A 27,792-nucleotide genomic window follows, 5' to 3' on the forward strand; every position below is an offset into this window, starting at 1 on the left:
CTTTAAAACAAACATCAAAAAAACCCTGAAGAGCCAGATCTTCCAGATTATGATTTTTTTAAAAAGCTTCTCACCTACATTGTGATGTTTCTGTAGGTATGGCACCAAACATACTGCACATCCGCAGGAATTATGTTATTTATCGTTTTCAGGCACAGATGTGTAGTCATCCCGTTACTTAGCCTGTAGCCTTTTTAAACTGAGCAACAGCATGCATTGTAGCTATCCCCTCTAACATTCACTGTAAAACACATTGTCTTAAAATAAGCTGTAGCATGGTAATTACTGGAATAAATTCCTTTGGTCCCTGGGTTCATGCTGAAAAGAGATTTTACTGACTTTGTATGGAACACCAGAAGGCAGTCATCACACTGGCAGCTTTCCTTACCTCCCTAATTTCTGCAGAAGTTCCCAAACTGTCACGAAAAGACAGACGTATTAAATTTTCTTATCATTTCTCCACAGCTAAACTGCAAGGGGTTTAGAGGAACGAGAAAAACAGTGAGACAATACACTATATATACTTCTTGCCTATTCCTAAGACTGCAAGAATGCACAAGTTCTTGCAACAGCTGCTTCATAAACATTCAAGGAATTCACTTACCATGCCCTGTCTCCAGCTGGCCTGTGCTGCAGCAGACATTCCCATTTTCTGAAATGCTTGTTTTCCCTTTCAGCCATTTATGTATAAGTAAGTCTTTGCTGCATTACTGTCACTGTACTTAATAGCTACAGCAATGTTCTGAAAGCAGACTTATTTTAAGGATAAGCTTATTGATGTTTGCTGATTTATTTTATATTCTAGTTGATAAATCCTCAAAGAACCCATTCAGTTTGCGCAGAATTCAGTTTAAGCTGGGGGTTTTTTTCTTCATGAAAACAGTTCTAATTCTTGAATCCTCATTTAAAGACAACAAACAAAAAAAGGGAAATGTGATGAATCCAGACATGACAGACCTAAGTTTTACTTTAGTTGAAGACAGAAATGCTTACATTGGAACAGGACAGACAACAACTGACACTGTACACAAGCTTGCACTCTGCAACCAGGGCAGGAAGTATTTAAGGTGCTTAGAAAACAAACAGAACAGGTAGTACGTCTAAGAAGTCCCCAGAAAAACAAACCTAGTCTAAATCCCTTAAGTCTACGTAAGGTGGGTTACTAGAGCAGGGGCAAAGCAGGAGTCTAGGAGAAGATTTACAGCAACATTCACCTGTGTGTTTGCAAAAGAATAATTACAGTACAATATATTTGAACCTTCCTGAAGTTAAAGTGTTTGTAGGCTGCACTAGAAAAATTCTCAAGCAAGTGTATTAATGTCACTTGGTCTTAAACAATTAGTATTGAGCTACAGTACCAATGCTGCTTTTGAACTAGAGTGATGGAGTACAAATCTGCCTTAAGGCTTTTGTGTCTGCTGTTAGCATAAAGCAATTTTTGCCTGTGAAAGACAAATGGAACTGCTAGTCATCAATAAAGCTTCTGAAAACTAGTTTCCCTCGGTTTTATAAAACGGGTCTTCAGGGTTTTTTTTTTTATGATGTAACTAGCAGAATTTTATAATACAAAACTAAAACATGCAAATAAAGTGCAACAGACTACTCTTAGCCATTATGTGATTAAGCATCTTTTAATATTTCTGTTGACAAACACTGTAAGCATAACCAGAGTGAACAGTATATACTTGGGAGTCTGTCCAGCAATAGACTTAAGTCACTGAACTACTGGTTCAACAAGAACTATTGGGATTCTAATTTCATTTTCAGTTGAACCACAGGATGCTGAAGTGATCACAGACTAGGATGCGTTCCAATAGTGCCAAATTCTAATCAAAACTCAGATTGTGCGTTAGAAGCCAAGGCAAACGATTATTCTGTATCATACACAGAAAGCAACTAGTATTGAACAGAAAGTTTGGTCAACAAACTAGTTTCACTTCTTTAATAATCTTTTTGCTAACAACTCAATAGGCACAACAGTACCAGTAAAAGCATATGAACTTTAAAATGCACAATTGCCACAGACAGTTGACTTTAATACAGTAATTGTGTTTGGTAGCAGACTTAGAGACGACTTTTGGATTCTTCCACTCTTAAATTATTTTGTATTTCCTTGTCACCTAGTCATGCACTGGAGAGGAATTCCACAGCAGTCTCCTTCTCTTCAGCTAACTCCTTAGCAGTCAGATCCATCTTCTCACGAGAAAAATCATTGATAGGAAGACCCTCAACAAACTTCCAGGTCTTGTCCTGTTTGAAAACAAACAAAAAGCCCCTCCATATGAGAACAGACTTCATCCAGTCTGCAGAAAAGAAACTTTGCCGCATAAGAAACAAAATTTATGGCCTTAAAAAACACATTAGGCAGAAGTTAATTTTTTCAGATAAAGAATACAACCAGCACCAGCTAGTCATGCAAGATTCTACTCTTCTGTCAGTACTTATGTGACAACTACTACAAAACAGCAAATAATGATCCTGTCTGTGAAAGACACTTAAAACCCCTGAGTCCCAGCAACTGCAGTCCCATAGTGAAAGCACAGCTGTCAACTAGCTCATACAATAGTTCAACCAGGTCTTGGAGAAGATACTTAAGATTTAAATACAGTCTAGTTACCTTGATCACAACAGGGAATGAATATAACAAGTCTTCAGGAACACCATAAGAATTGCCATCAGAAATTACTCCCATGGAAACAAATTCCCCCTGAAAACAGCAGAGGAAGGGACAAATACATTTTTCACTGTTAGAAACAAGCACAATCTTAATTTCCAATATACTGCATCTCCTGTGACACACTTTATTCCAGAAAAAGACAGATTCTTCCCCCCATCAACACACATACACACCTTAGGTCAAATACACTGGCATGTAATCATAGCATAAGGCAAACAAGCACTTACTCAAGAGCAACATCTTACCGCTGGAGTGCCAAACCAGATGTCCCTCACATGATCACAGATAGCTTTGGCAGCTGACATCGCACTGGACAGCTTCCTAGCCTTAATAACTGCTGCTCCACGTTGCTGAACAGTCTGCAATTAAGAAAAAATCCTAAACTGTAAAGCAGCAAAATCTTGGCTTGGTCTAAACGCTGTCAATAGACACCATAAGGAAAGACCCCTTACAAACATCATTTAATTTCATCAGCCAAGATACAGTTCTGTCACTAAATAAACATGGCATACAATCCAGAAACAGAGTCTAGAAGAGTTTTGCCAAGACAAGAACATAATGGAATATTTCAGAGGCTGGCTCATTTCTCAGTACCTGCTTTACAGCTAGCAGCCCGCTAACTTCTTTCATACCAATCAGATGTTTCAAGCTTTTACCACCAAGAGATTTGATGTACGCCAACAGTAACAGATGTCTCAGATTTTCTTTCAAATTTTCTTTGCTGAATACCAACATGAACTACTTGCTGGTCTCAATCCTACAATATTTAATGCATAAAATTAATTTAACACCTGAAGATAGCTGAACCTATACTCAAATTTGTATTTAAAAATTTTGTACTTAAGAATTGCACTTCTTGGAATTAGAATAGCTTCTTAACACTGTATTTTTTTTCTTTTAATAACTTTTGGTAAGGCTGTATGCCAACCAGACCCCAGTAGAAAGCTGGTATTATGAAATCTCCTTATCTTAGGCAAAGCGTTCTAGCTTAGACCAGCATTACAATGCACCTAGAAGACCAAACCAGTATCCTGCCTTGACCTCATAAGATACAGCAGGATCAAGGAAAAGGACAGGTTTCTTTCTTACACTCTGGCTCATGAACTTCAGGTGCTAGCATGCAGTCATTTATTCTGTAGCAACAAGGATGAACTGGAATCAAAATCAAGATAGGACAGAGCATGGTCATATGACAAAACACATCTTCAGTCCCAAACTGAAGGTGCTTTTGCTAAGATATTACTGGCATGCTAATAGCCAGGTACTACATTGCAATACCAAGCAAAGTACAGCTACTTGGAGCCACGTTCATCAAGGGCTTTAGTAATCCTTTTTTCACTTTATACTGCATTTAGGTAGCCTGTGCTCTTGATCAATTAATACCATTATTTTGTTTTACTACCCAACCTGATTATTTATTACTACCCTACATGAAGCATTTGCAGGTGTCTACCAGATTTTTCAGATTCCTTTTCAGAAATGCTGCTGACAAGGCCACAGATTTAGATTTGGAAAGCGTGTGCGTGTGTGTGCATGTGCATGCATGTGCAGGGAGAGAGGGCTGGGGGGCTTTTTTTGGTGCATGGGGAGCAGCAAATGGAAGATCATCCTACTTCATCTACAAAGCTGCCCAAAAAAGTCACCAAAGGTCACACTGTCAATGGTGCCTGTGTGCTAGATGAGTTGCACCTAAGCTATGATCAAAATTACTTTTGTTGATTCATTTTAGCACTCCAAATGGCTTTTTTCCAGTAGTATTTACACAAGTTTAATAATGCCTTAAATTTTCAAAAGCAAATAACTAATAGAGACAAGCTATCTGAAGATGACTTGTTCTAGTGGTAGGAAGAGCTACTTCACTCAGTCAGTCATTTACATAGTTCATAATTTCATATGAGGTTAGGAGAAAGCAGAAGCAGAGAATGACCCTTTTAAAAAGCCCCAAGATCTTACCAGGATAAAGTCTCCCTTCAGCCAGCTGTCATCTTTTATAGCTTCATAAACTCCAACTTCCTTTCCTTTCACGTTTACCTTTGCATGGTTAACATCTGGATATTGAGTGGATGAGTGGTTCCCCCAGATGATGACATTCTTCACATCATTAGCAGTCACTCCAAGTTTCAGAGCAATCTAACCGGAAATTAAAGATGTCCATTGTATTAACTTCAGCCTCTCAATTCACAGGCTTCTTTGAAAGTATTGCCGTATTTGTATTTAGCAGAGACAACAGAAAGCATTCTACCTTGAACAGGCCCTTTTTACCTGAGATTTAGCTCTGTTGTGATCCAAACGAGTTAAACAGCTGAAGTTCTCCTTTGGTATTGATGGGGCTGACTTTGATGCAATCAGGCAGTTAGTATTTGCTGGATTCCCAACTACCACAACCTAAAAATGAAAAAGGGGAAGGGGGATGTGGAACGATGAAGTTATTTCTGCAGAACAGCTCCCTCAAGTGAAATACGTGACTTTTCTTTCAAAGAAACTATAAAAAAGTTAAGCTTTCTAAATCTCTTGGTTGTCTTCAACAAGATTATTTTGTATATGTTTTGTTCATAGTCACAGAGTCTTTTATAACTGTACAGAAAAGTATTTTCTAACTGGCCATCTTCTCTATAATTTCACATTCAAACATGGAAAAGAACAAGACCTCTAGGGAGATCTGCACACTGAAACAAAGCCTGGCTTCAAACCCCCATACTAATAGATACAGGGAAAGCACAATACAGACACACTGGCTGGCCCACAGTGAATTCACTATCACCTTTTAAACAGTCCCTAAACTGGCTGCTACTGCTTTATATAATTGCTTTATTATAAAAGAAAGCCAGAACACTTACTTATCTCAAAGTTCACAGGCAGTTAGAAGAAAAATATTGCCTGAACTTAGATCAATGTATTACTATGGAAAACTTATTTTTATTCATCCTTCATCTACTAATGTGCCTCAAATGATTAACATCAAGCTCCACATACTCTTAATCACACATGTTAATCTGTAAACTTCCCTTTGTATTTCCCCTTTTGAAATTGAATCCAGTAAATTTTCCATTACTTTGCAATAGTTATATTGGTAGTTTTTATTCCACTGTACAAAGAAGCAAACAAGTCTTTAGAAGCAGTAGGAAGTTCATCAGCAGAGGAAGTAGACATTAAAAAGTCAGTTACAAAGCACAGTCAGAGCCTGGGTCTGAGATCAAAAGCAGTAGGAGAGCGGCCACATGATCCCATTAACTGTGCTGAAGGAATCCGAGAGAGAACAATTAAAAGCTTCCAATGCTCCAAAGATGAAGCAAACAACCTAAATAAAGCTGATTCTTTGTGCAACTGTAATTTCACATTGATATTGAAGTTAAGGATCATTATGTTAAAGCCGCAGATGGATATGAAGTAGGCAGCTGCATGTAGGTAATTCAGTTCTCCCAGAAAGAGAGATAACAAGCAGAAGACTGCCTTTTTTTTTTTTTTTTTTTAAACACAGATTGCTGGTAACCAGTTCAAAGTATGTATGGACTACAGCAATTCAATGTAAGACTTACCTTTCTCAGAAAATGAATTAAGGATTAAACCGTCTACCTATTTAACATACTATATCTCATCTAACCTTAACTGTGGTGTATTTTCTAGGGCTTAAGGAAGGCCAGCGCTGAATAGGCTCCTGTTTGTGCAATAACATTCTACAATGTATTTAGATCTCTACATAACTCAGAGTTAACTTTTTTAATTCAGTTGCTATATTTACCTTGACAGTCTTTTTGGCGTACTTGTCCAAGGCTGCACCCTGAGACTTGAAAATTTTCACATTTGCTTTGAGTAAATCCTTCCTCTCCATGCCCTCTCTCCTTGGCATGGAGCCAACCAGAATTGCTATGTCAAGGTCTTTGAATGCAACTTCCTCCTTGTCTGTTGGAATGACCTCTAAAAACAGGAAATGGGAAAATAAAAAAGTCTAAGTAAGATAAATATTCATGGCAAAGTGTTAGTAGGAATATTCTTTGGTTCATAAATAGTATATAATCTGATCTGACAGATTACCACCTTCTGCTTCAAAAAATACAAGTATAGTCATTTGGCCCTAACTCCACAGATTAGAAACTGTTTTCTGGCAAGTATTTATACACAAATATTTATCAAAAGCTTTAGATGTAAATTCTGAAAACACAGGAGAAATCTATGTCAACAGATACCTTTCATTTACCTCTCTCTAATACATATACATAGGCATATACACGTTATACACATGTATGCAGAGACGATATTCTTTACTTTTACAAAAAAAAAATCTTAGTGGCAAGTATCAACACAAATGAAGTTGTCCTCTCCCTTTAACAATTCAAAGTGAAGAAAGTTTGATTTGTACAAGTACAAGAGCTGGTAGCTACACATTTTTAAAGTACCATAATAATTACAATAGCATCTACTGTCTCTCTTCTGACTGTTTAGATTTATCAGAACTGAACTTTTTTACATGACTTGATGAGTGATTTTTCAGTTTGTGTCTTTATGCAGAAGATATGTCTAAAGACTAGACTTTTTTTGCTTAGTACAGGCATGTAAGCATATCTAAAGATTCATTGTTATTTTACCACTAGACCAGCATGCAATGAATAAATACACAAGTACCTGAATTTGTTGCACATGCTGACAACCCAGGATTAGATGATAGAAACCAAAACCCAGGTAATCTGCATAGTCAACTCTTTACACAAACCTCATTTGATGACATTCTTCCTAGCTTACAGCCTAAGTTAAATTAACTTATCTTTCACAAAATATAAAAACTAAGAAAGGATCATTAATATTTTTTTCTGCTTAACTTCCTGCCAGCTACAGGAACTCATAAATTCAATAGTTGTACTAGAACATCTTGTAGGTATAAGAAAAATTTCTTTTGGGCACCTCTCAGCAGTGGTAGAGCACAGTCCTGCAGCTCCATTACTACACCTTCCAATACAGTCATCATGGGGGTGATATCCAGCAGCACAAGAACAAGAGGCTGTAAAGAAAGAAATGGTTTAGTGCAAGTTGCATGTACTCCATTTTGCAAATGAATTTGCTTGCTATCTGCTAGAAACTATCTTGTGCAAGACTTAAAACCCATTTACAGAAAACTGAAAAACTTCAGCACAACCAACAACTGAAAGCTTGCATGACAAGAGCAGGACTCCATTTTTACCACCCAAAGAATAAATTACTTGCATATTGGTAAACCATTCTGAGTGTCTAGAAGAAAACAAGTCTTAGCAACTGCAGTTCTGACATTATCATATTCATTACTGTGCAGTAGAGACAAGCAATAATTCAGTGTAAGAGTTACCTGTTCTTTGCCAAAGACATCCCCCTTGGCAATGCTGTAGAGCAGTGAGTAAGCAATCTGCCCGGCAGCTCCGGTCACCAGGACTCTGATAGGTTCACCCTGCAAGAAAGTTATGGAGACTTACCTACAGCTACACAGTGCAGGCTCATGGCATCAGAGAGCAGTAAAAATTAAGTCACTACAGAAATAACGTTATGATTATTTAACCTGGATCAAAGCATGTGCCTAAATGTGGATCAGGGACAACTCCTGGGATCATACTTCTGTTCTGCTAGAACCACCAGCAATTCCTCTATTTGCTTTTACACAAACAGACCACGCTTGCAAAAGTGTCCCTAGGAATTGTTCCTGGAAAAGCATCCAAAATGCAAGGAATGGCAATCTGAAAAAATTTGTATTCCTTTTAACAATGCTGCCTTTTTAGCATAAGGTGTTACAATATGTACCCACTCATTAGATTACCCATTCATACTTACTACAGAAGCTTTACAAGCTGCCAAACTTCACCAGTTTTCAGATTCTTTCAATTTGGAAGGCTGTTTCCATTAAGTATTTTGAACACTTACTTGCAACCAAAGACTTTGAATGCCAGAAACCAAGGAATCTAGTGGACTTAAAACTACTGCCTAAACTGTTATGCAGCAATTTAACAAATCCACAGACAAAAGCTACATTATGGGCAAATACAGACACCGAAATCCATAATACAGCTCTCCATTGTCAAACTGACCCCAAACTCCAGAAGACTGGGAGAAGATTGCCAACATCTTGCTATTCTGCAAAGAGGGAAAAAAATGGCTTACCAAAGTAATTTTTAATATATCCATACAAAGAGCAAAAGTCCATTTTGTTAAGCAGAACCAGGATTTGGGGAACTCCAGAGGTTATTTAATATTGAAAAGGGAAAACATGCCAGAGGACATTCATAACCCAATATTTTGCAAGCCTGTTTTTTGTATCTCCCCTTCTCCCTAGAGGCAATAGGGCTGAGGCAGATCGTGCTGGGACAGGAATGAGCAGGCTCCAAACAGCCTGCTGGAATCCCATGCCCAGTTTTCCAAGTAATTAAAAGATGATAATTTGAATTACAGACAAAATATCTTCCACATTCAATTATGCCTGAAGTGATTTAATTGCATACTGGGCTACATTACGAAAAGTGTAGCTTGCAGAGCAAAGACAGGCCTTTTACTTAGTGCTGGTGGTTGCAGCTAGAATACTGAGTCCATTTTTGGGACCATGGGCTTTAGAGGGATTTGGAAGAACTAAGGAGGGACCAGGCAAGCATTTCTCAGATGGTTGCAGTCAAGAGTTCATGTCCTATAAAATGAAGCTGAGACAGCTGGGCATAAGAAAGGTAGAGGACAAGGAGTGATCTAACAGCAGCCTACTACTACTTCAAGAAAAGTTACAAAAATAACACTGCCAAACACCTCTAGTAGTGGCACATGGGACAATGGCTATAAATTGAGAGAAAAATTCTCGATTACGGTGCTACTGCTGCACTGGAACAGAGTACCCAGAAAGTCTGTGCACCCTTCATCCTTGGTGGTTTTCAAGACCCAGATAAAAAAACCCCATATAATCTGATTTAGCAGCAGCAAAAGCCTTGCTATCAGGCTGGACTGGACAACCTCGAGGCTCAGAGCAAGAAAGAGGTCAGACTGGAAGACCTCTAGAGATCCTTTCCAACCAAAATCCCTGCTTTAATATTTATAGGAAAACCATTTTGGGATTTGAGTGTATTCTCTCTGCAGAAGTGACCAGCCAAGCACAGCTGCATCAAGCTAGCATTAGATAACCACAAAAATGAGGCTACCTACCCCATTTTACCACACACTAGATAAAATGAGAACTTAGTTCAACTGCATTATTTTTTTTCAACCTGTCCTACTGCGAGTCTCATCCCTCAAACCTCTCCATCAGGGGAAGGAGAACAGGCTAGCAATTACTGCTGGCTTAAATCTCAAAACTAGTTCTGATACACTATTCTTGAGTAGAGAAGTTATACTGTCCAGATGATGATGGGCAGCATAGATTTAAGACACATATCAGATTTTAAAGCCAAAATTTCAGCATGTTTTTAAGGAAAAACCTATATTTTACTTACATAAAGGCAACAATGAACACTCCTTTAAGGCAGCTATTCAATTAGTTCGGAAAATAAGTACTTGAAAATTACCTTGGCCTGGCAAAATCATACATCAGCATATAAAAAAATGATTCCGTGCTAAGCATGCTACTCCAGAACTCACACAGATAAAGGCAGAACACATTTGCGTTAAATTACATATCTGAAATCAATTGTGAACTGATTTCTGGATTTCCAGTGAATGGAACAAAGATTTTCAGAAGTTAGGCTCTTTCTCCTTTGCAACCTGTGAGGCAATCTAAAGTAGTGTTACAAAACGGGGAAAGTGAAAAGAATTTTTTTCCATTATATACTAATAACCTGATTTAAACATAAAAAATGTCAATCTATCCACTAGCATTATGGTGAGTATTTAGCATAACAACAGGAGAGGGAAGGACTGGAATATAAAAAGGCAAGAGGTAGGACTATTGTTTTTTAACTAAGATTTAACATCTAGCCTTGCTAAAAAAAAAAAAAAAAAAAAAAGTCCTTCAGTCATGACTCAGCTTCACCCTCTCAAAAAAGTTATGTTTGCTTACTACCATCTTTCCTGTTCTCTCCCCATTTTGGGCTGGAGGAGGGAAGAAGAAACATAAGCTAAAATAAAGTAAGGAGTTCAGCCTACTTGTTTTTTTTTTTCTCTCCAAGCCTTCAGTACACTGGATTCACATACAAGCTTTCCCTGAAGTCCCTTGCCCTGCACCAATTGTGAGCAATTAGTATCAAAGAAATTTTCATGCTCTCTCTTGATTCCAGGAGCTAGATTAACAAGCTAAAAATGCTGTGCTTCTTACAAAATGTAGTTAACTCTCCCTGGAAAACTTACATCACATATAAAAATCAGTATCGTTAAGCATCTGAGGCTACTTTTGGAGGATAGATGTTTAGAGAAATGGGTAGCTGCACTATGGAAGTTGTAGGCTCCACACATTCATGTTCAGGCACTTTAATCTATGACTTGGCTCCTGCACTGAGCTTTGACAAGAAGCTGTGGTAACTACAGAGGTGACCTTTACTCACTGTCAGGCATACAAGAGCTAGAGGAAAAATGAAATGACATCTACCCAAACTATCTAGTTTCAAAGCCCTCCCCACTTCACATACAGCCGATGTATAGTTAAAAAGTTTTAAGAAACTGAAAGAGTGGTAAAGGTAATGATGAAAAGGAAGAAAAAAAGCGAACATTGCATTCCGGATACCCTTCTCTAATTCCGCAAACATGTAGGATTCCTCCTGCCTAACTTATCACAGATAAAAGTAAAGCTTCCAATATCAAATGAGTAAGCTGTGGTCTTCATGCCCTCCTGCCACACACACTTTGGCTGAAGAATTTAGTGCCTAAATTATCTGTGATTACTGCTGACACTAGCAGACCTGAAATATTAGTGCCACACATGAAAATAGCAGTACACTGGAAAACTGATTCAGAGGGTTACAAAGGTAAATAAAAGCTTAATATGAAATAACCCACAACCTATCAAACCTAGGAACATGAAAATCTATGTCCTATCTACACATCACACATCCAAGTGATGGACTTTGCACTATTAATTATAGTTATAAAAGACCTCTATAAACATCATTACTGATAAACTTAACTGTCTGTAAAATATAATCAAACTATTGCTATTCCTGAATATGAAAGCCAACTAAGCTATCCCAGCTTGCTTGGCAAGAATGCTTTAAGCATTAAATTAAATGCTATGTCCTCAGAAGTCTAAAGCCTGCCTAACAAACTTTCCCCTTGCACTTCCCTCTCTAAAGCAGAGTGGCAATGACAACAAATGCATTTGGAAGTGTGGCAGAAAGTATCGGCAAGACAGTCATGCACTTTAGCAACCCCAGCAGCACTGTGATTAATAAACTGAATTCCAAGGGAATTCTTTCCTTAACAAATGACCTTGAGACAGATGCCCTTAAAAACTTTTTCAATTTCATTTAGCTAATAGCAGTTGCACCATTAGACACATAATTTTGTTTCAGAAGTTTAAAGCGTTTGCACAATGCCAAATGCTAAATTAGAGTAGTGAAAGATAAAAACCAGTGACATTCTAAGAAGTCTTGGCATCAAAGTAAGTTTCAAAGAGCAGTTCTGGAGACCAGCAAATTCAGAGCAGCTAATGTTTTGAAAATTCAAGTACAAACCAAAACTTGCTATCTTGTGGTCACTCTTAAGAATTCATATTTTGACTAGATGTAACGGGAGAATTAGGGTTGATAAGATTTACAGATGTCAGTATTTTTTAGCATATAGGTAAAATAATATGCCACATTTCAGAGCACATAAACATCTTATCTATAGCCAAGTACCAAAAGAAAAGTTTGAATAACAGGGTAAACCCTAGAAAAACATGGAGATTTTTCACAATTATAAAGGAAAGCAAGGTCTCCATGCAAGTTTGTGTGTGCACATATATATAGAGAGAGAAAATAAAAGCACTCCAGGTCAGCTATGCAACCTTGGGACAAGAACTAGAAGGACTCCTTGACACATTGGAGAACCTACATAAATATCTGGACTTCTGACAGCAAGCAGGGATGAAAAAAGCGAGGAAAACATTTTACAGGCATTTCCCCTTAAGCTAACGCAGAATTACACCCAAAACCTTTAACGCCTCACGGACTTAAGGAGCAGGCATTCCCATCTTCCCGAAGGCACTGCTGCCAACCAAGGGGCTCGGCGAGACGCCGGCCTCGGGGAAAGGCGCGGTGACACCGCCGGTGCAGAGGCGATGCTCGGCCGGCATCGTGGTGGCCGACACCGACCCTCACGTCCCCGGGCTGGGAGAAGGTCACCGCGGTGCGGCCGCCGCGGGTGCCAAGGCGAGTCCTGGGCCGCCGCCAGGTCCGCTTCCAGCCGGGTACCCGGCAACAGGGGCCGCCCGGCGAGGAGGCGGTGGCGGCGAGGGAGAGCCGGCGCCATTTCGCGGCCACCTCCGCCTGACGGGAGCCCCCCGCCCCAACCGCCCCGGCTCAGGGGACGCAGCCCGCCGCCACCCCGCCTCACCCGCCGCCGAAAGGCAGCGCCCCCCGGCCCAGAAAGCAGTACTGACCATGGCTGAGGGAAGCGGCGGGTCCCGCAGCCTCGAGGTCACCTCTACAGCGCGACCGGGGCTACCGCGGCGCTGCGCTAAGGTACGGCGGCGGGCGGGGCGCGCCCGGCCGCGCGGCCGCCTGGGGTCTGTAGTCGCGGCTCCCGCCGCCCCGCGCGATGGAGGCCTCGGAGAGAACTACAGCTCCCAGCGTGCCTCAGGGTGCGCGCGCCTCGCCCCCAGACGCGATTGGCAGCATGGCAGCGGTTACCCGCCCCCCCCGCCCCATTCATTGAAGCGCAGAACGGCAGCCCACGAGCAGCTCTACCTAGAGCCGCTAGGGGGCAGCCGGTGGCTCCCGTGGTTGCGCATGCGCCGGTGGGAGGTGAAGACCAAGGGTTTGCGGCAGCGCGGGCGTCTCGGTTGACGCAGGCGCCGTGCGGAGGGTCGGTGTTGCGCGTCGTCATGTGCGGGCGGGGAGGCGCATGCGCGCGGGAGGAGGCGCCGGCGGAGGACGTTGAGCGCGCGAGAGGCTGTGGCTACTACGCGTGCGCAGGTGGCCGTGCCTCCGTGGTTGCTAGGTGACGGTGGCGGAGGAGCGGCGCGGGAGGGCGAGAGCCCGGTGCTGGCGGTGCTCCCCGCCCCGCTCCGAACCACCCGCCCCGTCTCCTTGGAGCGCTCGGTGGGTTCGGGTGTGCGGCCTGGCCGTGCCCTTCCCTGGGGTGGGCATCTCGGCGTGGCCGGGCCGGGCCGTTCCGGTCTCTCCCCACAGGTCCCCGCCCCACCGGCAGTGCGTGGCCCTTGGGCGGCGCATGTCGCCTCAGCGAGACTGGCGGGGCGGGGGGGGGCGTGCAGGCAGGGAGCTGGTCTCCTCACGCCAAGCATGGACACGGTGAGGGCGGGTAGAGCCTTCCCTTTGCCTTCCCGTGGCGCAGCCTCTTCCCACCTTTCCTCAGGAAAGGGGCTCGCCTCGGGACCCCAAACCCCGGCCCTCGGGCGCTGCCACGCAAGCTCCGGGTTTCTCTCCTCGCTTCCTCTCTCTCTTCTGCCCGTGGCACTCTTCTAGCGGCTCTTCGGGAGAAGGTGCATGGCTACACTTAAACCTCACAAAATCCTGTCATCTTGCGCTTGGCCGTTTCCTTTTATTATAGTGGGGAAAACCGAGAGCTTACGTCTCCTAGTCCGCTGTTAAAACAGCGTGACTAAACTGCTTTACAAAAATAAAACTACTCATTTAGTTGTATTTTGGGTTTTTGACGGAAGAAAACTCCTTTGGTCTGTACCTAAAGTGAGACTGATATTGGCATAAATGCATCAGCAAAAAAAAGCAGATTCTTAAACCGTGTTGTTATGCCATGAAAGAGACTCTTGGATGGCACAGTTGATTATTTTTCCCCTCAGATCCTGACGGGTTTGCTTATTGGACAGATTCTGTAATTTAGTTAAGCCTTTAGTGAAGTCTCATTTGTCTGAATATTTTTCTGCAGGATTAGCTTTAAATCTTACTCTAGTCCCTATAGTCAATAATATTTTTTTATTCAACAATCTAAACAGCATGTACACGTCCACAATTTCTTCTTCAGTCCTCAGACAGAAATCAGAAGTTACTCCTTTAGGGTAGTGGGTATAAAATGTAAATATTTATGCTTGTCATGCAAAGTGTTCTCATTTTAGCGAGTCCTGTTGCTAATCATGCTCATGCCACAACTCAAAACTTCCTGTGGTTTGAACAAGTCTTTAGCTGAACCTGTGACAGCTTCTGCAGTACAGAAAACTGCAGTGTCAGAGTTGAAAAGGTACAGTCATACTTAGTTTATTTTAAATGTCAAACTACAGTGATTTATATCAGTTAATAGCCATACATTTTTAATATGAATGAAGATTGTACCTAAGTTCCCTTCTGGGGATGCATTGGAAAGCCAAATAGCTGTAAGCAAAGCTGAGGTCTGGCTTGCTGTGAAATGTAGAGAAGCTTGGTAAGTACAAGGGAGCTTGTTTTCCGGTCAGATTATTCCAAAGTGTCCTAAGATGCTTAGAGTCCTAGTGACCCTAACCTTCTCACCGAGATGTTGCACAGACTTAATTAACACTATTTAAGATTATTTAAGATTTAAATGTACACAAAACCTGATATGGACCTGCAAAATGTAATTTCCACTTAGCATAATTGGTTCAGTTTAAATTGATTCCTTACCAATTTTCAGCTAAAGCAATGTTGGCTTGTATTATTTGTTGTTATCTTCAACAACATGTCTTGTTGTGAAAGTGATTTGTAATTAATATGGTGCAAAGCCATGTGTAAATGCTTTTGTTTCTCAGGGGCATGTATATCAGTTTATTTTAAATCTGTTCCTAGTATAATTAGTCTGAGATAGAGTTAATTTGGTTTTAGACTGTCTGCACTGTTTTGTGCTGATTTAACTAAAGATACCTTAAAGTTTAGCCTTTTATGATTGTGGTGGAATTTTTGAAGTTAGTGAGACTTAACAATTCTACTATTTCCTCCTTACATAGCTTAGATTTTGTTTCTACTTGCTAAGCTTTAATATCTTCCAAGCAAAATGTAAATGTACAAAACTAAATTAGAGATGCTTTTGTCTCCCCATCTGGTTTTTACAACTCCTTCTCCTAGTGTTTATTCGTTTAAAAAAAATACATCCTTTGCTTCTGGACCTTCCTACAACACCTTTCTGGTGTTGGTTCTTGGTAGTGTTTCTTGTGCTGTTAAATCATGACACTGTTGTCAGACCGTTGTGTTGCTGTAGGAATCTATCAACATACAGGTTTCAAGTTTCTGCAACCCTGTGTTCCAAATTTGTGCTTTTTATCTTCAGGAAGTGTGGTGGATTTGACTCTTTTTTGATTATTTATTAGTCTTACCACCTTTTCAAAATTTGGATATTTTCATTCTAAATTCAGTGCTGTTCTTCCTGTCAGCTTTGTCACAGTCTTTGGATTTCATCTAGTTACTTGTCTAATGATTTACTTGCCAATTTTATGTCTTTGAGATCATAAGGTGTTGGTGTGATTTTTTTCATATTCTTTAATGTTTCCCCCATGTTTTATTAGTATGTATCTTTTGTGTAGTGCTTTAAGCCAAAGAGCTGCATAAATGGAAATGTATTACATGCAAAAGAAGTAAATACCCATTAGTGTATTTACTGTGCATGTGAATTGGGCTCTCAGCTAATTCTTGAAATAGATTTTACAGTTTTTGCACTCAAAAGATACTGAATTACTTGGAAATTTGTGTAATTAAATGAGACAATACTCAATAAGTTTTAATCTTCATTTGCAAGGATAAAGTATTATTTTTCAAGTTAACTAGCAGTTTTGAGGGGTAGTCTGCCAGGATTCTCTCAATTTTTTATATATTTTAAAATGAATTATTCTCTGTTAACAGCTGGCTGTGTTCTTTAACTGTGTTTTGGATGGGATTTTCTTTTTCTTCATTGCCATCTATAGAAATTGATGAATTTTTTTAGGTAAGTTTTCACACTTATTTTTCAATCATTTGTGAAGCTATCTTTTTATCGTCTCCATGTATAATACAGTTTTTCTTTTATCTTATGCATTTACTTTCAATTTTTAATACAAAAACATGTCTCTTGTAGCTAAGTCTGTGTGATATAATTAAACTTTAAAATGTTTAAGACCATGTTAAAAAAATTAACTATATAATGGCTGGTTTCAATATTAGAAATAACAGTAGAACTGAAGCAGTTGTGGAAGCCTCTTCTGGGTTATGATCCAAGGGAATAATAATAAGGGATTTTTTAGAAATAAAATAAAGGATTAAGGAAATGAAATGGGATTGACAGGATCAAAAGCTATTTTTAAAGGTATGTGAGAAATCTGTAAGAGTTTAAAAATTATAACTACATAGATATAAGCAAGAACAATTAAAATGTTTAGAAAATTAAAAGATATATTTTCATTAAGAATTCATTTTTAATACATAAGTTATTGTTTGTATTCCTAGTGTTAATGTCCAAAACTAAGTTTTCACTGTTCATTTCTAAACTACAGTTATGTGCTACTGCATAGGCACTAAATGGTGTGAAGAAACTTGTGTATCTAGAAATTCTGTTTATAACTCTGATGTATTTTTTTTCCCCCCCCCACTGTTCAGAAAACTTCCTTTCGTAAAGAGGAATTTTACCTTCTGTGGAACTGGTTTCATTTTATTCTATGGCTTTGTTTTTGCTTCTTAATAGTTTAGTTTTTTTTTTACATGATTAGAGGTAATTAATCATTCATTAATTGCTATACAAACTTTAATATGTTTTTAGTAGGTAGACAGGATGCCATAGAACATTCTGTACTCATGTTCCTAATGACTATGAAGAGACACAAATGATGTATAGTATGCTTGTACTATGTATTAGTAATCTTCATGAACTATTCATGAGTCAAATCTTAATAAAAATTGAGATCAGAATATTCTTTTTTGTCTCTTATTTCTAAGTAGTTTAATAGTACAAACACCTGTTGTACTTTTGCCGGAGGACACTGTAACAGTTAAGGCTGCCTTTGCTATCTGTGCATAGGGAGATCTCAGGTGCTTGGTCCAATGCTTGTAGGCCTCCAGTGCTTGGCGTGCAGTTCCAGTATTGCAGGGCTCCATTGCTGACTAGGGATTGTGGTAGCACAGTGGCCTAATAATAGCAACCCCGTTGTAGACAATGCTGAGACATTCTGGGAGATCTATTACCATCTACCATCTGTGAAACAATTTTTGAAGGATTTTCTTCTCACAGTTCTTAAAAGTATATAGGGTGTAGAGAAAGTCTGTTTAAAAAAAAAAAAAAAAAAAAAAAACCAAAACAAAACAAAAGAACCAAAGTGCGCGCACACACAGATGCACACAAAGACTTTGGTATATTGGCTGTAAATTCAGCAAAGTTGATTTCTGAATTATTACAAAGAGAACGGAAGAACTGTGTTCCTGGAGTATGTGAAATCGCCGTACTGGATTCTCTTTAACACAAGTCTGTCTTTTTCATGGTTGAACAGACACTTTGTGACGCCAATGTGTGGACTTTCTACTCACTGATTGCAATGTGTGGAGGAGGTTGATTGTGGCTTTTAAGTTCCGAGTGAATTAGGTACTTCTTCCCATGGTAGGTGAAGTGAAGTGGTAGAGGTTTTTGCAAACCCTTGGAAGATAGGAAATGGGAAGAGGAGGGGAGTAACAGCATCCTTTGCAAACAGGAGAATGGCATGAGTATGACAAAGTGCTTTTCTATATTTGCTGTCTGGCTGTTCCACTAAGTGGGTTTCCAGATCATAGAACCTAAACGTACATTTGTGGTGAGAACTACCAGTCTCTAATCTGGACATCGTGGATTCAGTTAGTTAAGTCTTGAAAACACTTAGCTTAAAGTACATCAAAAGATACCTTTTTCCATGCAGGCTGTATAAAAGTGATGAAGTCATTTCCTTGGGATATGTGACCTTCCAATTAAAATGCAACAAGAAGGACATTAGATTAGGGATTCATGTGAAAAGAATGTCACCTGTGCATTGATCACAAGAAATGGTGTGTTTCTTCAGTTCATTTGATTTTTTGTAGTGTTATGAAATTGTTGGACTGATAAGGTGGGTTTCCAAGGCATATGGATTGCCTTGCTTCTTTTTGAGAAATTTGCATGAAGATTGTACGAGCCTGGTTTAATATGTTTGGGTTCAGTAAAACTAGTGTGCTAATGCATTAGCTGTAAGCATACGAGTAATTGAAAAATCTGGTTTTCTTCTGAACATGTAAAAATTATCTTGGTGTTGTGCAGTAGCTTCTTCATTCTGCTTCCTCTTGTTTTATAAAATTTACTAAAAGTGTGGATATGTTTTAAACCCAATCAGAAGGTGCAGGTTGGTATTCTAAGTAAGAAATTACCTGTGTAACAATTCAAGTTCTACAAAACCAGACCTTGTAATCTTAAATTAATTCACTACAACAATTAAAAAAAAACAAACAAACAAACAAAAAAACCCCCACAAACCCAGAAACTAGGCTGAAACATTAAGCTGATGTCCTTGTAAGTTTTTTAAAGTGAAGTCAGTCAAGTGGCAAAACAGCTTCTACTGAAAATAAATGTTTCCTTTTTCTCTTCAGTGATTTTTTTTTTTTGCACTTGTTCATGATAACCTGATAATCACGGAATAACTTCTGGTATGAAAAGTCACAAGCCATAATGATTACTCTCAATTTTTTTAGGCTCAGTGCAGGTGGGTGAATCCATCTGCTTCCTTCATCTATCCTTTCTATGTCAGAATACTGATGAATGCTCTTCCATGCCAAATGTGTCACATAATTACAAGTGCAGTTCTCATTAAGGTTATTTCTATGGATTATGATCACACAGTTTGCTTAAAATATTTCAGCCTGTTTACAATATCCATTTGTATTTGTTTCTGTATTTTCATGGAACTAAGTTGTTAATAGCTGCCATTACAGAGACTGAATTTTTCTCCCTTTTTTCGCCCCAAGTATTAAATTATATTTTAAACAAAATATCAATAGAAATATCAGGGAGGGAGAATTATGTCTTATGATGTTGACTTTTTAAAGTTAATTGTTTAAAAACTAACTCTTTGCAGAAGGAAAGTACTGATAAATTTTTACTTAATGACATTATTCATATGTGAAACATGATTTTTAAAACATTAATTTGTTGGTAATAAGCTTAATCGCAAACTAAACACTTTGTTTCTGGCCTGAGGTTTTTCTGCTGCTTTGCAGATTCACTTTGGTATCTGGTTACCTTTTGGAAACGTCATCCAAACTGATTTTTCAGCAGCAGTAGAGTCTAGGGATGGCTTTGGTGTTGCTTATAGTACTGCCCCTATTCAGTGGTTTTACTGATCCTTGAGGAAAGAAAGAAGAAATTGTATTTATTCATTCTGTTCACATAAACGCAGGTGCTCAATTTCTGCACATGCTTATGTTCAATCAGTTGCACACTGTAAGGCTAAACTGTCCCTGTCTTTTAATAAAAGCATAGGCCCATGAATTCAGCTCTGTGGACTCTATTGGCCCTACCCATGATACCTAACTTGAGTTTTCTGCAGCTCCAAATCATGCATACACATATTGTTGGTTTTTCTGTGCAGAGTATCGACAAGGGTTATGTCAGAACCCATGAGAACGGTTTTCTTACAGCATGAGACTGAGGTTCAATGTTTTAAAACTTTTGGGTGCATCATGAAGGCATTTAGAGTTGCCTTATCTGGCTGGGATGGTGTTAAGGAATTACTTCACTTGAACTCATGGTAGTCATACTGTCCAAAGCAGCGTTCCAAGCCATTTTGAGGGGAATTGGCAGGCTTCCTGCCAAGGAAAGCCAAGGAGTGAGTCTGCATGTGCCCAGTATGAATGATAAGGGAACTGTGGTCATGGAACAAAATCAGGAGCACTGTGGACACAAACGATGGAAAAGAAAGTAGCTGCGTCTTCGGATGAAGGAGGCTTCTCCATGAAGTAATCAAGCAAAGGGAGTCATGATTATAGTTAGTCTTTTTCTGGTTTGTTTCTAGAATGATGCGACTATACCTTTTTGTTAGGCTTAATATGCAGCCTACCCTTACCTGTACTGAGTAACCATGGTAATGCACTAATACATGTATGGTGAAAAGGTTGGATCTTAATTGGATAAAAACATTTTTAATATTTTGAGTCATATTGGAAAGGTGTTACTCTTGACTATATAGTAGAATATGCACTTTTAATATAGGCAAAACCACGTACCTTTATTTCATGACAGATAATCCCATTTATTTACAGTAATGGGCCAGATATTGTTTTTCAAGTTGCCTGTTGTCTGACTTAGGAGAATATAAAGTATTGCTATGAAATGGCCTTTTCCTTTTATAGACATCCAGGGTCTAGCCTCAGTGTATTAGTCAAGGGAGCTAGAAATACACCACAGTTAAATTACGGGTTTGTATCTCCAGGTGGTGGTTGAATTCATGGTTGAAGACTATAGAAATTAATTTTACTAAAGCAAGAAACAACAGGACATTAAGCTACTATGCCAGCTTTAGATGTATGCTTCAAAAATTTTTTGCTGCTCAGCCTTATTCAGTAATCTTTAACTCAAATTGCAGGAAATATTTGAAATTCCATTCTAACAATATCCAACAGAGAATATTAAAGAAGCATTAAATTTCAAATGCCTGAGGGAAAATATTCTCTTGTAACACTGTCAGCATTTGGATCTCACTAGTATTGCAGTATTATAGTCTAATATTACGCTTTACTTGGTCTAAAATGAAAGCCCAATTTTAATTCTATCTCCAAAAACTTGGCATACTGCGGTGAAAAATAATTTATTTGAATGTTGTCTTTTAATACATTGCAACTAACTTTAAAGCTTCATCATATAAGACTCCCACTATGGCTTTTTGTAATCTCTTTCACTAAAACTTTAGATATACTCCCAAAGTCTTACCTCAGTTCTTTCATTGCTAATTTACAAGTTATAAGATCCCAAAGCTACCACAGAAGTTTTTCTCATTCTATGCAATTTTTCTCTTAAGACAAAACTTTAGATTATCTTTGTAATATAAAAAACACCAAAACAGAGGATGAATATACTCTTAAGAGACAGGTAATATGTAAATACAAAATGAGGTTTAATGATGTATTTACACAATTCGGGTCTAGTTAATATGACAAGCCCATTAATGAACTTAACTGAAAAAAGTGCTGATTAAACCTTTATGTTTTTATGACCTATGTATGCCATGCCCAGCTTACAAGATTCTCGGCAAGACCAGAACAGTGTTTCTAAAAGGTTTAGAAAATCTCTAGCATGAATATATTTCTTACTATCTGATTAAGTATCTCAGTATTTGGCAGAGCAAGGGCAAGCAGTATGTTTCTGTTGGAAAATTAATATCTACAGTCTTTAGAGAAATAGTAGGGTGTTTTCCACCTATGGCTAACTTTTTTTTCCTGTTTGCACTTTTGACTGATGCAGTGCCCAGGAAAATGTCAATATTATGGTATTTCATACCTGCTTAGAGTTTCATGAGAAGCAGGTTTTTTAACAATAGTGGGCCCATGAAATTGGACCATTGTGACTTACCTGACAAATCGGATTGAGGGGAATGTGATTTGGAGACTTAAAAACTGCAGAGAAAATTCAAAAGGAACATACTTCAGCTGGTTGAAGATGCATTATAAATGCAATTTAATAAATGGTTTTGTCTTTCATCGTGTGGATGTCAGGACTATGAGTATAGGTATACATGTGTTTGTTATATGCACGTATAACCTATACCTATATAGGTATACGTGCATACATGAATCTATTTGTACATCGTAGCCATATGGGACATAAATTAGTGGAATTTCATTAACAGTATCATTAGCCTAACTGCAATGCTAGACTCAGTTCTTCCCAAATTAATGACGCAGATTTCTGTAATGAAAGCCAGTGGAATATCACAGCCCTACTGCGAGATCTGCTGTTATTGCTGGGAACTCCACTGCATGCTGGTGGACACCAGCTTGCCTGCTAAGGGGCTCTCATGGGCTCTGAATTACCGCATACCTTTTAATGGCAGCTGAGGCCTATTGAAGGTTGACAGGCTGACTGGTTTTCCATTTTAGTTAGTCTCAGCCAGTTGTACCCAAACTTCTGAGCAAGTAGAGTGGGATGCTATCTTGCAGATGCAGTTGTCATTGTATGAAGTCTGAGAGAGAATTATCTGTGAATGTACCTCTTTGATGGCAAGAATATCCACCTCAGGGCAATAACACCAGTTTGCTATGTAATTTTTGGGCAGAAATGACCAACTCTCAAGAAATGTGCTTCTAAAGAATATTTGGCATTTTTGGAGGACAGTTAAGTGATTTTGTAAATGTTGAGTCAGTCTTCCTTGGGAAATGGGAGGCTTGTGAAATGCATTAGAAATGTATGTTGAAAGAATAAGTCTATATGGGTTTGAAAATTAGTCTTATTGCATGGCTTCATTTCCAATTTTATTGTCATGAAAATTTTGTGTAATTGTATTTCTTTTATAAAGGTTATATTAAGTGACTGTTCTTTAAATAATAGTATAAAGAAAAACAGAAGCAAATTTAAATCTTAATGTGCTATTTTATGAAGCTATTTCCACTCCTACTTAACTGAGCTGTGCATTTAAGTAGATGCTTCACAATCCATTGTTTTGCCAGTTTTTGTTCTGATAACTTGTCCAGATGCAGTGAATGTAATGCAGTATGTTGTAATGAGTTGCCTGCTGCTTTTATCATAGAATCACAGAATGGTTTGCTTGGAAGGGACTTTTAAAGATTATCTAGTCCAACCTGCTGCTGGGGGAGGGGAGAGCACATCTTCCTTTAGACCAGGTTGCTCAAAGACCCATCCACTACCAGGGATAAGGCATCTACAACATCTCCACACAACCTGTTCCAGTGTCTTACATCCCTCATAGTAATGATGTGGGTTCCTTATATCTAATCTAAATCTATCCTCTTTCAGATAAAAAACATTGCTCTTTGTCCTGTCACTATAGGCCATCATGTAAAAAATCTGTCCCCATCTTTCCTATAAGCCCTCTTTAAGTATTAAAAGGCCACAGTAAGGTCTCCCTGGAGCCTTCTGTTCTCCAGGCTAAACAACCCCAAGTCTCTCAGCCTTTCTGAATAGGAGAGGTGTTCCAGCCCTCTGATCTTTTTTGTGGTCCTCCTCTGGACCCTCTCTAACAGGTCTATGTCTTTCCTATACTGGGGACTCCAGAGCTGGAGAATAGTCCAGGTGGGGTCTCACCAGGGCAGAGTAGAGGAGGAGGATCACCTCCCTCAACCTGCTGGCCATGCTTCTTTTTATGTAGCCAAGGATACAGTTGGCTTTCTGGACTGCAAGTGCACATTGCTGACTCATCTGATTTTTCATATACCGATATCCCCAAGTTCTTCTCTGCATGTCTGCTCACAATACATTCATTCTCGAGTCCAGTGATACTGGTGATTGCCCTGACCCAGGTGCAGGATCTTGCATGTGACCTTGCTGAACTTCATGAGGTTCACATTGGCCTGCTTCTCAAGTGTGTCAAGGTCCTAGATGGCATCCTGTCCCTCAGGCTTATCAGCTGTACCACTCAGCTTGGTGCCATCCGCAGACATGCTGAGGGTGCACTCAATCCCACTATGTCATTAATAGAGATACTGAGCAGGACCAGTCCTGAAACGGACACCTGAGGGATAGCACTTGTTATGATCTCCGTTTGGACATTGAGCTGTTACTGCAACTTTTTGGATGTGGCCATCCAGCCAATTCCTTATCCATGGAACGGTCCATTCATCAAATCCAGAGCTCTCCAATTTAGAGGCAAAGATGTTACGTGGTACTGTGTCAAAGGTCTTAGAGAAGTCAAGGTAGATGACATCAGTTGCTCTTCCCTTGTCCACCAATGCAGTTGCTCTATTGTAGAAGGCCACCACATTCACCAGGCACGATTTGCCCTTTGTGAAGCCACATTGGCTGTCTCTAATCGCCTCCCTGAAATCCATGTGCCTTGACATAGCTTCCAGGAGGATCTTTTCTGTGATCTTATGGGGCCCAGGATGAGGCTGTCACACAAAGCAGAATGATGAATAGGCACCTCTATACATCCTTACATGTGAGGAGTAAGACATGTTGTTTAAATGTGGATAATTTTTAGATATTGAAAGAGTTCCTATGTCAATGTAATTAATACATTCAAACTGAAAAAATTATTCATGACGTAATGTTAGTAAATGAGGTGCAGCCTGTGACAGAATTTATGTGAAAGCTCAGACTGTTCATTGAACGCTTCTGGCAAAGTCCTGTATATATTAGGGGTGCTCTTAACTTAATTACTGTTTCAGCTGGCTGCAAAGGTCTCTTCATGTGGAATTCAGTGTAAGTTTGGTTCTGGAAAACTACTAACACAGTGCTGTTCTTGTGTTAAAATACAAAATCAGATAATGAAAAAGTGGCATTGGAGGCAGTCTCATCTGAGTAAATACTTAGGTAGTAAGTAGATGTTACTCTTCAGGGGACTGTTTGATTTCATCAAAGGGCAAATTAAATGTTTGGATTCCATATAGATCTAGCTGGACTAGCTTCTTCGGCATCTGTCAGTGATGATGTTTAACTTTATCACCTTTCTTTTGCTAAGAGGTTTTTTGTTTTGTTTTCTGTGTGGAATTTTTTATACAAGATATTAGGAAAACCCGTAAGTGGCTTTCTCTGTCTCTGCTTTGCAATATATCAAGTTGTATTCCTATTCAGTGCATGACTTAATATTATTAACTGTGTCGCTGTCATGCATGTTTTCGGAATCTGATTAGCAAAACTGCAACACGTTAAATTGTAGTGCATAGCTGAACTTCACTGTGGTGATTGTGAAATTATGCACAATGTGCAAGTGGTTGAACATTCCTTAAAAAGCAGCCTATAAAATATGCTGCCTATTATGTCAGTGAATAAGTGCCAACTTTGGCGTCAGTGTTCTAAAATATGTACTCTGCTGAGTTCATTAGTCACTCTGAATTCAAGGACGTGAGAGTGCAGATGTTGCATAAAGCTGCAGGAGTGGTGTACCTATGAAGAAGCTGCTGCTTGATCTTCAGAAGATGGCCTGCTGTGCGTTTTAAAACTCCCTAGTCATGGATGAAATGCAGTAAATGTAATTTTGTAATTGAGGCCATGTAAATTAGTTATTCTACATTTATTTCTAACTTAATTTTTCAAAAATCTCTTTGCTGGGATCAAAGAAATGTCATTATCATGAAAGGAAATGATGCGCTATTTGCTGAATGGGGCAAGTAAGCAGAAGAATGAAAATTCTGCATCTTTTTCTCATGTATATAATAATTTTCATCTATTTAATGGATTAGTGTGAAGATTATGCTGTTGGCCTTCTGCTTAAAAGTAATGATAATGATGACAATATTGCTTCTTCCCTTAGCATATGAAGGTGGATGAAAAGGAAGCATCACACAGAAATGTAGCAGCAGCCATGACTTTAATTTGAGCAAGCCCAACTCAGACAAAGATTTTGGGAAAAGAAATCAACAGATGAAAGTGAGAAGACCCCTAATGCTGTATCAGCCATAAAAAAAACCTTTTGTAAAATAAAGGCTTGCGTAAAATACAGAAATTACTTTACTCTGCTTCTGCAAGCTGAAGCCATTTTTGGGTTTTGTTCTGCACTACTGAGATTAAACTTGTGTGAATGAGTTAATTTAATCATATTTTTTACAGCTGTAGAAATGGAAAGTGCCAAATGTTGCAGCTAACTAGAATGGTCAGCCACAGCTCTCATTTGAAAGATCTTTCCAAATTTCTCAGAATTAATGCGTTTTTAAATAATGTCACTAGTAAGTGATAAATCCTGGATGAACTGTTTTTAAAAAATGGCAAATATGACCCTTGTGGTTGAAATCATACTCCAAAATTTGTAGATGATAAAAATTTGTTTGGAATACATGGATTACAGAATTACAAATACCAGGTCAAAGACTTCAAGCAGTTATTGATGCCCAAGTTTACATGAAGGAGTCAAAACATATAATTTAAGTGTTGCACTCTTACTGTATCAAAAAGACATTGGTTTGATTTTCATGGCAAAAGCTGACCTATAATATACTCACAGCAATTACAGTATTGGTTAATTGCTATATTTGATTTGTCAAAATTATTTTTTCTCATTTTTTAATTTTTTTTTCCATTTTTTTGGAACTCTGCAAAAGCAAGAAATTTGCCAGTGGTTGGCTGATGCTGTAAAGGCATCCCTGGATGGCATTCTGCCATCTGCAAAATTATTGTCAAGTAATAGGTCATTTGCGCAGTACCAATGTTTCCATTAAATTGCCATTTACCGTTGTTGTAAATTGGAGTCAAATGAGAAATGGATTGCTAGAAAGAGTGGGCCAAACTGTGAAATGATTGATAATTAAAAGATATGCACTGTACAAAGAACAAACTGAAGACATGAATGCATTGGAATTTTTTAATGAATGCATTGGAATTTTTTAAATTGTGCGATTCCTTTCATTTCAATTTTTTATTTTTGTGTGATACTGAGGTAGAAAGTCAAGCTTTATGAAAGCTCGGATTCTCTCTTTGGGGAAGGGAAGAGAGAGAGAGCATGCACCACTCTGATGGTTGTTGGTAATTTGGGGCTGCCAAACCGATGCTATTCACGCTGACATCCTGTCTTTTCAGACAATGAATAATATATTAAGGTAATTAAAGACAATTGCTTGTAATAGCAGAAAATTACTATAATTGTTTTGTTTTCCAGATAACAAATGGAGATTTATAATTTCTGTGACCACATCCAGAGTTTTACTACCAGAATTCACAGAGAAACCATAAATAGTTATTGTTCCATTAAGCATAATGTCAGTGGTATGAATTTAACTCTGTTTTATTTAAAAATCAGTTAGGACAGGTTTCATCATTATGTTAAACAGTTTAACATAAGCCCATTCATGGTTTTCAAAATCTTGTTCATGTTTTGTCACACCTGTTGGTCACAAATCATATACACAACTCAAATGGTAATGAGCACTTTTTCAGGGCTTTAAAAAGCTTGTATTAATCTTGCAGTGAAAGAAAAGCGAGCTTCAAGATGCTTCCACCTTGTCACATTA

At 38.9% G+C, this 27,792-nt stretch overlaps 2 protein-coding genes across 4 annotated transcripts in view; one reads left to right on the forward strand and one right to left on the reverse strand.

The window, feature by feature from the left end:
• Positions 1-1,612: 1,612 nt before the first annotated feature.
• Positions 1,613-13,290, reverse strand: MDH1 (malate dehydrogenase 1). Its single transcript, XM_064446681.1, has 9 exons — positions 13,179-13,290; positions 7,992-8,090; positions 7,574-7,670; positions 6,417-6,592; positions 4,940-5,062; positions 4,631-4,807; positions 2,923-3,036; positions 2,618-2,707; positions 1,613-2,250 (listed from the first exon to the last, which is right to left on the reverse strand). The coding sequence occupies exons 1-9, from the start codon at positions 13,179-13,181 to the stop codon at positions 2,125-2,127; spliced, it is 1,005 nt and encodes a 334-aa protein (XP_064302751.1). The 5' UTR covers positions 13,182-13,290; the 3' UTR covers positions 1,613-2,124.
• Positions 13,291-13,643: 353 nt separating this feature from the next.
• WDPCP (WD repeat containing planar cell polarity effector) overlaps positions 13,644-27,792 on the forward strand; it is a 156,857-nt gene continuing 142,708 nt past the window's right edge. For all 3 annotated transcript variants that reach the window (XR_010372112.1, XM_064446682.1, XM_064446683.1), the window contains exons 1-2: positions 13,644-13,839; positions 16,561-16,642. The gene's annotated coding sequence lies outside the window, so the exon portion shown is untranslated. The remainder of the gene's footprint in view (positions 13,840-16,560; positions 16,643-27,792) is intronic.

The sequence above is a fragment of the Phalacrocorax carbo genome, chromosome 3, assembly GCF_963921805.1.
Source record: "Phalacrocorax carbo chromosome 3, bPhaCar2.1, whole genome shotgun sequence".
In the NCBI taxonomy this organism is placed as follows: domain Eukaryota; kingdom Metazoa; phylum Chordata; class Aves; order Suliformes; family Phalacrocoracidae; genus Phalacrocorax; species Phalacrocorax carbo.